This window comes from Centrocercus urophasianus, unplaced genomic scaffold, assembly GCF_019232065.1.
Source record: "Centrocercus urophasianus isolate 14NV4802_14NV808 unplaced genomic scaffold, USGS_Curo_1.0 seq_16, whole genome shotgun sequence".
NCBI classification, from domain to species: Eukaryota; Metazoa; Chordata; class Aves; order Galliformes; family Phasianidae; genus Centrocercus; species Centrocercus urophasianus.
In genome coordinates, this window is record NW_024884711.1 from 41,698,430 (window position 1) to 41,713,517 (window position 15,088).

A 15,088-nucleotide genomic window follows, 5' to 3' on the forward strand; every position below is an offset into this window, starting at 1 on the left:
GGCGGCGGCAGGTGCGGGGCCGGGGCGGTCCGGGCTGCGGGCGGGAGGCGGCCGGGAGGCGCCATGGCGGCGCCGCAGAGCGCTGCGGGCCCGGGGCCGCGCCGCCGTGCGCCTCTGCCCTTAATTGGCCAGGGGACGGCACGGGCCGGGGGGAGCGGGGTGCGAGGGGCTGCAGGCGGTAGGACGGGGGCGGGGAGCTGGCTCGGCGCTGCCGGGCGTCCTCGGGGCTCCGGGCTGCGGGTGAAGTTCCGCGTCCCCTCAGTCACGGCCCGGCCCAGGGCGCACCGCGTGCCCTTCGCTCCGATTTCTGCCCTTTTCCGCTCTCTGTAGACGTACGGCGATGGAGGATGAGCGTACGGCTCTCCTCAGTGAAGGAGAGAACTTCCCGGTGCCGTCCGAAGCCGGGAGCGTTGCGGCATCCCGCAGCGGCCGGCCTTCCTCCTGCAGTCTGCGCTGCCGAACGGCCCCGCCGGCTGCAGCCTCGTGGGGCAGAAGCGCAGCGGCCGCTTAGTGCGGCTCTCGGCATCGATCGGGCTTAATAGCGTAGGTCGATGTTAAGGATAATGCGCGGCTGGAAAAGAAGCCGCTGTAGGGAGATGCTGCTCAGCTGCAGGAGGGTTTTGGCTGTAAGTGAGTGATTTGTCTGCGGTCACGCACTCGGCACGAAGGACCTGTAGCGACGCCGTTTTCTTTTCCCGAGATCAAAAAAGGTTGCGTGAGCGCCGGCGTTTCTTAGATGCCGTGTGCATAGCGGCAGCCTGGCTTCAGGGTGAGGTGGTGGAAAAACGGTGCTGTGTCTGTATGGTGCTGGAAGGGAGCAGCCAGCAGGAGGTTTGTAGTTTGCACGGAGCGGCTGACATGTCACAGTCAGCCTTAGAGTTTGTCTTGTTACGTTTTCCTCTTTTCTTCTTTGATGACTGATGAAAAGCGATGGGCAGTGTGAGTCGGTGGGAGGAATGCTGTAAATTTGGCGCTTTGGGCTTTCAGCTGTCAGAAGATTGGATGGTCCTGGGGCGGATAAACCATTGAGACTGACAGCACAGCATATAGACACTGTTAATGTCGTTGTTGGTGTGACCCAGAATGCTTTGGGTGATGGTGCTCATGTGGATGGAGGTGGGCAGAAAGTTACCTCCTGCCTGTTAGGATGCACTGCTGTGCTCTTTCACCTGCAGCTTCCTGAGACTGGTGCGGTTTGGGGTCTTGTGGGACGTGGTCTGTTCCATTAGGACAGCTGGTCGTTGTAGACACGTGGAAGAAAAGAGAAGTAGTAGTTTGCCTTTTATTAACCTTGACAAGTCTATTGCCTTGCTTGTTCTTAGGTACAAATCTTACATGTTAAAGCCGCAGAGTTACTCCTCTTAAGTATGGGAGCATTACATTTCTAGGCAAATATTTACGTAAATGTTCCAGCAGTAGACACGAGCTGTTGGTTGTACCATCATGTAGGGCTGGCAGAAAAACGAGAAACATAGACTGTGAGATGAAGATTGGGTCCTTTGTCCACCTGAGAATGCCTTGTAAAGTCCAGGAGAGTAAAGGCATGGTTTGGCTTCAGATAGACATTCAACCTGGTATGGCAGGAATATCACTTGAGCTCTGCATAAAAGAGAGGATCCCATCTCTTTTTAAGAGAAGAGGAAATGAGGGCCATTACTTGTGGGGAAAAATCACCCTTTGAACAGAGCTAGTTTTAATCAGGATGGGGAATAATTCCAAGATCCGAAGGGCTGCTGAAGGCTTCTGAGCTTCCTTTTATAAATAGGGAACTGCCATTAACCTTAACCTTAGCTTTGACCCTGCAGCCTGGGAGGCTGCTCTGTTACGCTGTGCAACCTTTCCAGCTCTATGGCTCGAGTGAAGCTGAGGTGAGCTGGGCTGTGGGGTTGGGTGATGTCGTAATTTGCATATAGAGCACGAGATGAGAATGATTAGAAAATGGCGACCTTTTCTCCCTGTTCAGTTCTGTGCTGAAATAACCGAGCTGACACGTTTCAGGCCATGAGCTGTTCCCTGCAGCTGATGATTCGACAGCTTTGCAGCTCTCTCAGGCTCTGAGCAGCACACATGGCATCAGGCAGGCACGTGCCCCACGAGGCTTTGTGAGACACGACTCTGAGTGTTCGCTGGCTTCATGCTAAGCCCTTGGTTTTCCCTTGTATGAAACCATCCTCTTATCCCAGCGATGCCAAACAGCGCAGGTTGGGACTGCTGTTCTGATGGCTGTTGGTATAGAACGTTCAGGAGCCTGCTTGTTCCAATCCACTCCCTTATCTTTCAACACTGCCATCAGCCTTTCCTGTGTGAAAGCAGCATGTTCTGCTGTGGGAGTGATCCCAGCAGCCTACATCCTGGGGCAGGGAGATGCAGAGGAGCATTGCCAGGAACTTCAGGACCTGTTGGTGGGGAAGGCCAACTGTTTGCACATAGCATACTGGTTGTGGCATGAAGCTAGACAGAAATCTCACTGGAACATTATCTTTGGGTGCTTGAATGGATCTAAAAAGAAAGTTACATTGCATTATGTAAGCATGCTTGTCCTGTATAAGGTTCCGATAGAAGTAAGATGGATTTTTAGCTTAAAATTCGATTGTTTGCTAATAGGAAGAGTTTGCCTTTGAGTGCTGCTGTCAGTGAAGTGACCAGAGCGGACCAGCTACTTGAGATCTGATTCCAGAAGAAGGCTGTCCTGTATGTGATGGAGCATATGATTTCATAAAGTTATAAAACAAAGCCTTCACTAAAAGGAATCGTCATGTTGCCCTCATTGTGTCCTGCTCGTAATTTGTTATTTCTATTTATGTTTGGGGTCTGTGGAAATGATTCAGCCGAGACTGAGGTACTGATGTCTGGATGGTCACTGTTTCTTTAGAGCAGTGTCCACTCTGAAAAGCAGTACGGAGTTGTCCAAAATGCTTTGTAGTCACATTGGTTCTTTTTGCTCATAGAAAGAAAAAGATGCATTCTGTCTGCGTCAGTGAGGTTTCCTGGGTCATTTTGTACTAGAGCTTATTGCTGGAATTCTCTGTGTTGTGCTGAAGTGTGGGTGCCACATCCTTGAGGGCTCAGGACCAGGTTGGATGGGGCCTGGACAGCCTGAGCTGGTGGGGGCAGCTCTGCCCATGGTGGGATGTTGAGACTGGGTGGGCTTTGAGGTCCCTTCCAACCCAACTATTCTGTGATGTAAGGTGAGCAGGGAGGCGCTGCTTGGATCATCTGCTTCAGTGCCAGGCTGCTATCGTTTGTGTTTTTGCAGCTGATAGGACTATTGCTGCTGGTGTTTGGCAGCCTGCATTGTATAGGTGCAGACAGGTGAGCTGGGAGTGCTCCCTGCTCAGTTTGGAGTCAGATTCCTGGTGGCTGCTGCGTACCTTTCATCTTTTCTGCAGCAAAGCAGCGCTTTGTGACTTTCAGCTTCCTCTGTTGTGTAGGTGAAAAGCGGTCCGTGCTGCATTTCTCAGACAGAAATAGTCGTGGTCTGTGTTTGCAATAGGCAGGTAGCAGAAAAACTGGAGCTGAACCGAATCACCTGCCGTAATCATTGACAGTAATTCCTGGCTTTGAGAGCAAGAGTTACTTGAATATTGGGCTTGTATTGTCAAATGGGGCTGAAGCTTTGCTGTCTCCTGTGGAAGATGGCCTCTTAGCATGGTGCCCTGTGTGGGTCCCTCTGTTCCTGGACAGAGGGAGGAGGTGATATGGGAGGCAGCACGCAGCTGTTAGGTGAGAAGGAACGAAGAAATGGGCACTGTGGCTCAGTGCAGTTGAGTTTACAGGATCAGCAATGTCTGCGATGTGGGGAATCATTGAGGCTGAGCAGGAAAACGGAGCGGGTTGGGATGCAGCCGGTGGTGGCAGTTTGTGCTGAGCCGTAGGCAGCAAGGAGCCAGAAGACCTTCCCAGTGCTTCCCTCCTTACAGCTGCACAGCATTGCTGGCTGGAGCAGGCACGGCAGCTCTCATTGCATTCCAAGGCGCTGCTGCACTCTGCGGTGATCTGATGGCAGCGGCAGTAACGGCAGCAGCAGGGTTATGTGAGGACGCTGCTCTGGCCTTAACTCTTTGCTTGCCTGCTTTGCTTTCTTGTAATGGCAACGCTCACAGGCTTTGCTGGGCAATTGGAGCGTTCTGTCACTTGATTACTCAACTGAGACTTACAGTTGGCAGGGGAAACCAAACAAAACGTAGATCCTGCCATTTCTAAGCTATGAAAAGCCAAAGCCCTGCCTTCAGATCCATTACACTGCCCTAAGCACAGGCTCTGGGGAGACAGGCACCTCTGCGGTATGTGCTGCCTGATGTGACCATACACCCAGAATGAGGAGAGCAGCCTAAAGCAGGGTGACCCAATGGCTGTGGTCAACCTCCTGCTGCTCCTGAAGGTGACGTTCAGGGATTTATTACAGAACCTTTTCAATTTAACTGTGTTTGGTCCAAAATCTCAAGAGCTTCTCTGTGGGATCTTCATCCAATGTTGTGAATGCTGCATGAGTCCCAGTGAACCCGTCCAGCTGTCAGCCTAAATTACTATAAATCAGAAGCTGCAAGCTTGCAGTGCGGTATGTAGGAACACGGAGCTGCCCTTGTTGGCCGTAAATCTGTCTGCTTGAGGACTTTGGGTTTTCTGGGGCCTGTAATTAAAGTGAGCAGCAAGTTTGTTGTGAGTGTGCTAGCATGAGAAACTGAAAGGTCTCTCCTGAGCTGGGGGCGGGGAGGAGGAAGGGTGGCTGCTCTTCCAATCCTGATCAGGAAATGGGCTTTTGGTTACGGTGCTCTCAGAGATAGAGCAGGTCCTGCACATGGGATGAATGTGGAGGATGTCCACATTGTGTCACCTAACAGATCTCTGCATGGGGCCTCAGGTTATTAATCTTACTGGATTGTAAGACCCCCACTGGAATGTGGGATGTTTGAAACTGAATTCTCATTTTCAGACCTCTGAAGTACAGTGGATGCTGAATTGTTGTTTGAACAAAGGATGCTTTATATAGGACTTAAGGTAAAGCATGGGGACAGGCTTTCTGGACAGGCTGGCTTGCTGGGCTGAGGCCAGTGGGATAGAGTTCATCATGTCCAAGTTCTGGGTCCTGCATTTTGGCCACAACAACCCCAAGCAACACTGGGGGCAGAGTGGCTGGACTGTGTGGAAGAAATGGACCTGGAGGTGTTGGCTGATGCTTGACCAAGTATGAGCCAGCAGTTTGCCCAGGTGGCCAAGAAGACCAGTGGCATCCTGGCTTGTGTCAGAGACAGTGCAGCCAGCAGGAGCAGAAAGTGAGCATCCTCTGTACTCAGCCCTGGTGAGGCCACACCTCAAGTGCTGCCTTCAGTTAAAATAAAATTCGTAGTTGCGTTCAGTCTGGAAGCATCTCCTACATTTGAGGATTACAAGTGATATACAGTCTGCTTGGAAGTTGTGGAAATGCTCAGTGGATCAAGGGTGAAAGTGCAGACTGTGCCAGGGAATCAGGATCACCGCTTCCCTCTCTGATTTGAAAACCTGCAGAAACTAATCCACAGGCTCTATTGCTTTGCAGAGAAACCTTTGGTATTTTACAGAATATCCATTGCCTGCAAATGTCCATTGACTCCTCATTTAGGTGTAGGTGTTGCTCAGCACTCCGGCAGCATAGGAGTGATTCAGAAGTCCTTAACCTGTTTGGATGCACAGGTTCTTCCTCAGCTCGCCATATGGAATTCCATCAGTGTACACGCAAGTGGTAGATGCCACATGGAGGATGTGGCATGAGGGTGGTGAAAAAGGGCAGGTAAATGGATGTTGTGAGTTCCTCAGAGCAGGTGGTGGATTATTAAGCATAAAGTGCCAATTAAGACCAGGAGAGGACAAGCGAAGAGCAGCTTGTGGGTCCTGAGAGGTCCTGCAGCAGGGAAAGCTGGGACTTCTGGGAATTCCTACGTGAATTAAACATGATGAGGAAATTTATTGTTATTTAATTTGAATGAAATCCTTAACAATTTGTGGCTAAAGGCCAAAGATGAATCTTTTTTTAAGGCATAGGACTAGATAAATGATTTCTGAAGGCCTTTTAAAGAGCAGAACACCTTACCGTGTGATGCTCAAAAGCTTCGTCCAGAAGAGCTGCAGTGCTCGTATCTTAAATAGATGATAACTGAAGAAATGCTTCATCCCCGTTATGGAATGCTTTAAACAGTGAGATCTTTATAATCTAACGTTGATGCATGAGGGGTTAATATTTCTGGAATGGTTATATCACTGTCCTTAAGTTAATTTGGAAAAAGCGGGAACGCATGAGTGGTCTGCAGTGTGTGGGTGCCTACATGTGCCAGTGCAAAACGAAATGATGCTATTAATGTGTCCCTTGACAACATTGTCTCCTGAGTTAGTGGGATGCATCTGTCTGGCTTCAACAGCTTGTCAGATTGCATTGCCAGAACTTCCTTCAAGATGTCCGACCTCCTCTAAAGGTACTCCTGCTACATGCAGAAGAGCTGGGATGCACAGTGTGTAGGAGAATGCCAGGAAATCTGTCCTGCAAACTGACAGAGCAGTCCAGCTCTTGATGTGAATGCAGTGGGGTATGTTTTGCTTTAAGTCTACCGTCAGTAAAAAATGTTTTGGTGTTCTAAATAGTGCTTCAGAATTATTGTTTTGAATTAGGTCTGGAAGTTTCTGCTTGGAAGCTTGAATGTCAGCTGACACTGCTTCTTCATTTTTGGCACTGCTGTTCTCTGCACGGCTTCCTTGGGAGATGAGTGTTTGTGATGGTGCTTTGCTTCGTCCACGTGGCTTAGCATGGTGAAGGAATCCTAAAGAGAGGTGTTGTGTTTGGAGGAAGGAGTTAGTCAATCTGTTGTTGGTTGGTAAACTTGAATCTAGAAATGGCTTAAATGCAAGACAAGCAAGTTTGTTTCTCTGAGCAGAGAGGCTGAGCTCTCTGACCGTCTCAGAACCATGTTCTTTATACAGCTTGTCTCACACATGAAGTGTTTTCCTGCTCGCCCTCCCTCAGCTGCAGTTGTGTGGTGGTGGGGCAGTCCCAGTGCAGCTGGCTGCTGGTGCTCCTGCATGTCGTGCTGGCTTCACTTCGGTCAATGCAAACCACTTTGAACAAGTGCAACTTAATGTTCCTATAGAAAACTTAGATGATGCCTTCTCTCTTAGGATTTCCGGGCAAAAAGACTGTGATCTGAAAAAGCCATTATCTCATTTATAATTTATAGATAGTGATGGTACTGTTGGATATACCTCTGTTTAATCTGAAGATGATCATGTGAGCATCCTGCTATGGAATTCAGCTGCTTACTGGGGTGTGGGCTGTACGAGCTGGAGGGTGGTGAATAGAGAAAAGCGCAGGATGAGGGTGTGTGGAGCTGGCTTTTAAGGGCAGCCTGCCGTGGGAGAACTTGGAGCTTCTTTCAGCATGTGGAAACCAACAGTGAAGACGGGTTGTTTTCCAAATACGCAGGCTGAGGGTGTAAGCTGCTTCTGAGAGGCTTTGCTGTACCTACAGGAAATCTCAGCCCTTGACCCATTGGCCTGTGGCAGTTCAGATTTTACCCGTTTCTGCCAAGTGGATGTCATGTATTTAGCTCCTTAGATACTGTTTAGACTAGACTTGAATTTATGATTAACTGGATTAACTTAAGATTTAACTGGCTAATAGCGGAGTAATAGTCAGCACCATGCTTTGAGAACGTTATTTGTGTAGGGATGCAAGACTTGACAAGGAGGACGTGTGTGCTCCTCTGCTCTGAAGGTGGCCTTGGTGCTGGAGTGCTGCAGGGTGACCCCACTGGCCTGTGGACATCAACATCTAATATTACTTAGACCATTCCTTGCTGTTAACAGGTTTTCCTTTGCTTATAGAGGCTGCTCTGTTATGTTGACCTTCTAGACAAAGTCCTTTCTCATTCAACTTTGTATATTTTATGGGGTAGGGTATATTGTATAGGTGTGAAGGATGGAACGTAGCACATTGCTGCTCCATCTGAATTCACAGAATCACAGAATGACCTGGATTGGAAGGGACCTCAAGGATCATGAATCTCCAACCCCCTGCCACACGCAGGGCCACCAACCTCCACATTTAATATTAAACCAGGCTGCCCAGGGCCCCATCCAACCTGGCCTTGAACACCTCCAGGGACGGGGCATCCACAACCTCTCTGGGCAGCTGTTCCAGCACCTCACCACTCTCTCTGTAAAGAGCTTCCCCCTGACATCCAACCTAAATCTCCCCTCCCTCAACTTAAAACCATTTCCCTTGTCCTGCTGTTATCTACTCTTTCAAAGAGTTGATTCCCTTCCTGTTTGTAGGCTCCCTTTAGGTACTGAAAGGCTGCCATGAGGTCACCCCGCAGCCTTCTTTTCTCCATGCTGAACAAGCCCAGCTCCCTCAGCCTGTCCTCATAGGGGAGGTGCTCCAGTCCCATGATCATCTTCGTGGCTCTCCTCTGGATCCTCTCCAACAGCTCCCTGTCTTTCTTGTACTGGGGGCTCCAGACCTGGACACAGTACTGCAGATGGGGCCTCACAAGAGCAGAGTAGAGGGGGGACAATCACCTCCCTGTCCCTGCTGACCACCCCTCTTCTGATGGAATTCAGCTGTGTTACAGGTGCTGTCATTGCCTCTGCGGTGCCTGTGCAGTGGATGGAGGGCTGGTGCTGTGACTTAGAGCTCCGCTTTAATAAGTGCTAAGCCTGATGGTTCTGATGTATGGAAAGGTAATTGAAGTAGTATACTGACCTCGAGCTTCAAGGAAGAGCTGGCTGGGAGCTGAGAGTTGCTTCGTGTTGAAGCTGCAACTTTGAAGCTGGGAAAAAAAGGAATGCACAGAATGCATTACAGCAAGATACACACGTCTTTATTTCTAATGACAGAATTTTAAAGCTGATTTAATGATGAAACAATGACAGCTACTGGAAGTGTCTTTAAAAGACATTTCATATCACACGTACCCAGTGATCCAAGGAAAGGTCAGCTTCATTCAGCTACCCAATTACCTGTCTGAGCTGCGTGTGCAGGGGGAGGGCTTGGCTTGTGCCCAGCATTGTGAGTTGAGCTTTATTTTGTGGGGGAAGAAAAAAAATGAGTATGAAGTTGAGTCTTCTCCTCTAAGTGTGTCATAAACTGAAACAGTTGGGCCTGATTTGTCACTCAGCTTTTCTGCCTGCAAAGGCAAGGAGCAGAGGTAACCAGACTGCACTAAAATACCCAAACTGTATCTTGTGACAAATGTTTCCTGAGGTTCCTGACTTCAGTGGAGACAGTGTGCCAGCAGGATCCTTCTCTGCAAGCATCTGAGGGTCATTTTAAAATCCCACTGTAATGTTGGATGTCACAAGGAAATAAAGATGAAGTGAATGAAACTGTGTCTCAAAGCAGATGTATATGCTATGTTTAAGTGGTAATCCTTTGCGATTAAAGGTAGTAATATTAGAATTAAGTTGTGTCTCAGTAAAACACAGCTTGTGGTATCATCTCCAGAAGTTTAGAAACTTCTTCACTGGCCCAGGTGTATCATTCCTGTAGTCATTAGAATGATTCACTGAGCTGCGTGGACGTGGTCAGCAAAATAGCAGCTATGCATAATTAGTACCTGGGGGGATAAAATGTTAATTAACATAGAAAGCTGCTAATGATGGAGTCTGAGATGAGTGATGAGCTAGTGATGAATTCTGCAATCCTTCCTATCTTGTGAAAAGACTTCTGTCCTAGAGCAATGCTGCTGTGCCTGTTGCTGCCTGGTTGCACCTTGCTGTGCTCTGAGAAGTCATGCTGTGTTCTGCACCTGAGCACCATGTGGTGCTGAGCTGAGCTGGGAAGTGCTGCTGTCTCCATTTTGTGCACTGGTGTTCCAAACTCGAAAAAAGACAAAGATCCCAATTCTCACAGTTAAATTGAACACCTCCCTGTGCTTCACAAAGACTTTCTCATGCTCAGAAAGTGGAGTGTAAATGTGCAGGAGATGCTACGATTCCGGTATGTAGTGGGGTTTATCTAACTTGATAGGGCAGACAGCATTTTATTCTGAAATTCACTGAACCTTTTTTTGATCAAACCTCAAGTGGTTGCTCTGTGGGTAGGAGCAGTTCTGCACAGAGACAAACTTGCATAACTCGCTGGGTTTGTGGCATGGATGCATTAGGTGCTGCCAGCTGCTGGGTCTTTCAGAATGAAGCAAAGTAAGTAGGGCTCTTCTGTGGAAAAAGATGGGTTAAAGACACCGTCTGCATCTGAAAACATCTGAAAACCCACCAGAACAGGGAAGTACAACTCCTTGCTAGTTGGCAGCTCTTAACCCTAGCAGCTGTTTTCTGACTGCTTGTGCAGCCCATGGCTTGCATTGAGAAACCCTGCTGAGATAGGAGTGCGCCATGGCCATCATCGCAGAGATGCTGAGTTTGGGACAGCTGCAGCTTGCACAATGCCCTGCTTGTGGAGCTGCTGCGTGCCTTGCTGGTGGGCTGCTTGTGTCATCTGTCTCCTGGGGGAAGTTGGCACTTGGGAGGATTTCAGCTGGGCTTTCCTTCTGTCTTACAGAGGAGGATGTGGGGAGGGGAGGGCAGGCACCCCAGAGGTGGTGCGTCCCCTTTTTTGAGTGCCCACATGTACTCAGTTGTTCACGTTCTGGGTGAATTGCCTGGTGTTAGAAAGCTCAGATTTTATGGGTGGGCCCAACAGCCCGGTTCTTGTCCAAGGAGTAAAAGGGTGAGTGAAAAACTCTGTTTGGCAATCGTTTTGCCTTGACAATTACAATGGTTACAGCTTTTTGTGAGGGTGGATAGTGATAGGACAAGGGGGAATGGCTTTAAACTGAGACAGGGGAGGATTAGTTTAGATATTAGGAGGAAGTTTTTCCCCCAGAGGGTGGGGAGGCACTGGCACTGGTTGCCCAAGGAGGCTGTGGATGCCCCATCCCTGCAGGCATTCAAGGCCAGGCTGGATGTGGCTCTGGGCAGCCTGGTCTGCTGGTTGGTGACCCTGCACATAGCAGGGGGTTGAAACTGGATGATCATTGTGGTCCTTTTCAACCCAGACCATTCTGTGATTCCATTCCATGGTGTTTGTAGCTGTTTGCTCTGACAGCACTGATCAGAGCGTCCATGGTGTGCTTCACTTTATTCAGCCAGTGGTGTGGTGTGTGAACAGGAGTAGGACAGGTTGTTCTCTGAAATGGTGTTCTGTCTGGACGCTGCTGCTTTTCTGTTTTGACAGTAGAAAACGCCTTTCTTTACCACTCTAACATAAAATCATAAATAATGAATCAGCTATGTAGATAGCCCTTCCCATAATTCTGGACCAGCTATGAGTCCCCTGGGACTCGTATTCCAGGTAACATAACTCCATTAGTTCAAACTCTTTTCTCCTGTTTCTTCAGGGATGGGAGGAGTGGGAAGTGTGGAGGGTTTTGCTTACACTTCTTTGCCACAGACTAGCCAGTGCTTTGAGTTACAGTAACCAAGTGTGGCTGGAAGAGTCACCCTGTTGCCTTTGCTTGATGCAGTGCAGAGTTAGAGGTAACGGTCTTTAGTTGCACCAATGTAGGTTCAGGTTGGATATTAGAAAAAAAATTTCTTCTTGGAAAGAGTGGTGCTGCAGTGGCACAGGCTGCCCATGGAGGTGGTGGGGTCACCATCCCTGGAGGTGCTCAGAACCTTGGAGATGTGGCACTGAGATCCGTGGGCATGGTGGTGGTGGGTTGACTGTTGGATTAGTGGTCTTAGTGGTGTTTTCCAACCTTAACAGTTGTCATTTATTTCTTCATAGTAAGCTTAAACTCTCTTGTGTTGAACAGAGATTCAAAAGATTAAACCACAACCTCCCTCCAGTAAGATTTTAGCAAGTGCTTTTTCACCTGGAAATCACAGCTCTGTCAGTTTGAGCTGCTCCCAGGGGACTTTGCCTCGCTCCTGCTCAATGCACTTCTTTTGGTTTCAGCGGATGTTTATTTCCCTAAAACCTGAAGACAGGAAAGGTGGTATTGTGGAGGATAATATGAGGAAAAACTTAGCAAACTGAAAAGTATTTGCTGTCTATTCCAAATGAGGGCATATTTGAGTGGAGGTTTTTTTGAGACATGCACCTGTGAGCGATGGAGCCATTGCTGCTGGTGTGAGCAGCCTGACATCAGAAGCCCATCCTATGCTGAAGTGTGCTTACGGTGTTGGTGCAGTGGGATTGCAGCATCTGCCCGTGCCCTCCTCCCTGCACGGCAGCTCTGGGATGCAGTCAGCCCTTCTGTAAGAACGTGGCTGCATGCAATTCCTTGGCCCATGCCTGGCAGACCGTGTATTTATGTTGTAATTCTCTGAAAATGTTGCCTGATCTTTCTGGGGAAAGAGGAGATAAGAGTTCAGTGGTGACCTTAATTCTCCTCTCTTTCTGTAGTTCAAAGGCTTGGAATAAAACCTGTGGGACAAAGTTCAAGCCAAGCTGCTGTTGACATTGGCCTGTGTGTTTCTTGGACATGGGCTGAGACATGGCACCGGCACTGAGCTGGGTTTCATGTTTCTGGTGCCCACTTAGGGAGCCCTGGCTTAGCAGGATACTGCTGCTGCTCTTACCCATGTGGTTTGACTGACCCCAAGTCTGGGGAGCTCCCCTGTGGCTCCTGCAGGACAGCAGGCATCGTCCTGGGGTACACGAGGATGGGTTACAGGGAGCCTTGGTACAAAGCTTGGGGGATGTAGGAAGAGAGCGGTGGAATATTGCTGTAGTCTTGTTTGTTTGTTTGCTTCCTTCTTTTTCACTGCTAGGAGGAAAGCAGTAATTAATACAGCTGGATGTTAAATGCAGCACTGTCTGTTGGCTCTGACTCCTTCCTAGGGCTCTGTTTCCAAACTTAGCACACGCAGCAGCAGATGGCTTTCAGTTCAGGATCTCTCTTAGGGGGAGAAGTGTTGGGCAGTCAGCTTGTGCTTTTCTGTTCTATATATCTAAGGTATCTAGATATCCAGGTATCTAGGAACTCGATTTTAAATAAAGCAACTTTCAGAATGTTGTGTGCTGGTTTTTTGAATGAACTTTTTCCACTGCAGTGTATTAACGGAGCACTGTCAGAGCACTGCCAATGGACAACGGTATCGAAAGCAGTTAAGTATGGGAAAGCAGTTTTACCATAAACCAGTTTGTCCCAAATATCTGTTCTTCATGATGTCATTGGAGTACTCCTGAGCAGGATGGTCATGATTCTAAATTCTAACTTGAGGTCATACTTTGTTTATGTTTCTTGCTGATGGGAGTATGAAGGAGTACAGAGCATGTACACATCCAAAAGCAGCTAACTCACTTGGCAATCTTTATAAGGGTATATTTATCCAGTAAACAGCATGTAATAGGATCTGGTAGGTTCCCGAATGTGGAAGATGTGCTGTAATGGAAATCGTGTTAAGGTTATGGTAAAGCTTTGAAAAGTCTTTTCTTTCCAGAGCTTTAAAGTTGCTTCTTACGGTCAATGTATGTGACTCACTTTCATTTACCATCTTGTAACATCTTTCAAGACTGATTTGGTTCTGTCTGGAGGCCTTGTTTTCTGTGCAGTGACTGAAAATGATGTCTGGTTTTCCTTGCTTCTGGGTGGACAAACCTTCCGAGCAGAACAACTCACTGAATTTAGTTCTGTGAGGGTTTGGCTCTGCAGCTTTTAATTAGTTTTAAACTGGAGGAGGCATTTAAATAGTGCTGTTGGATCAGCATTAGAACCGAAGCAGAACACGCTCTGAGTAGCTTTTGCACTATTTCTGATAAAAGTTTAGGAGACCCAGTTGCTAAATTTAGGGATGTAATTCTAAAATAGGTCACTTGTCATCTGCAGTTTACATGTACCACACTGCTCGTATTGCCTCATCTAAAAGTGTTGCTCTGCCTGCTACCAGGTGTAAGGGGGTGACAGCTTGAAGGCTTATTTTAGTACCAATTGTCTTTTCCTTGCTTTGCAGGAAAATCTTCACTGACGATTCAGTTTGTGGAAGGACAGTTTGTTGATTCCTATGATCCAACCATAGAGAACAGTAAGTACATAACTGATAAGCTGCTCTTCTGTAACTAACTGTATCAGAAGTCTTTGTTGTAATGTTACTATGTCAGTGATAATACCAGCTCATTACTTTAACAGGTAAATGCACTGGATGTTGAGCCCCTATCTGGAAGTTGGGATAAAGTAATCAGCAGAATGAGGTTTTTGATTTATATCATAATAATTAGCAGTCAGTGGCCATCAGCACATTTTACTCAGGATTATTTTACTGGATAGAACTGAACCTCAGATACTACTTTTTGAAGAATCTCTTGCTTTGCTTTAGCAAATCAAACTGGTTAATGTGTTCCTTTGACCTAAATGATCTGATAGTCTATGTATGAATGTTCAAACACTATTATGATGAGGTGTTTTATTAGAATTGTAAACAAGGCTTGTTTTGAGATGCGTCAAACAAGGTGTTGCATGCATTAGATTTCATTATTTTAAATCTTACCATAGAATCATAGAATGGCTTGGGTTGGAAGGGACCTCAAGGGCCTTCAAGCTCCAGCCCCCCTGCCACATGCAGGGCCACCATTTTAACATCTCTTGGGTCAGGTAACTTTTCATTGTCTGCACTTTACAAATGCAAAGTATTTAAAGTAAACTTGTAGATGTCTGTAGATATATGGGAGTGACTTAAGAGACAGGGGGTCAGAGGCTGTCTCTAAAGTGTGGAGAGTGCCTGCATGTCTTGGTTTAGGATTTTGGCACATTGCTACGAGACTGACTCCTTACAAACTTATCCACAGAAATATATTGGCTGTAATTGGTGCTCTCCAGCTGTGCATCTGTCACTGGCAGCATTTAACTACGTGTACTCATGTTAAAATGCCTCATACAGATTTACTTTCTACCTGGTTTTGGTTAGAGTCTATGTTTTTCCACTGGGTTTCATTATGTATGGATGGATGATTCATTTGTAGGTGAACTCTGCACGTATTTGGCTCTTACTTGGCACTGCTCACTTAATATGAAGTGTGTTGTGGCCATGAAAACTGAGCAGGGGGCATCTTGAAAATGTCATCATTTTGTGTGACTCCTTTGTATGGAAAACAAGCAGCATTATTATTTTGCTGGAAGCC

At 47.5% G+C, this 15,088-nt stretch overlaps 1 protein-coding gene across 2 annotated transcripts in view; it reads left to right on the forward strand.

Annotated features, from left to right (window-relative positions):
- The window catches only part of RHEB (Ras homolog, mTORC1 binding), a 32,016-nt gene that overhangs the window by 224 nt on the left and 16,704 nt on the right, over positions 1–15,088 (forward strand). For both annotated transcript variants that reach the window (XM_042816602.1, XM_042816601.1), the window contains exon 2: positions 13,924–13,995. In XM_042816602.1, coding sequence (XP_042672536.1) covers positions 13,924–13,995 — 72 coding nt within the window. The remainder of the gene's footprint in view (positions 1–13,923; positions 13,996–15,088) is intronic.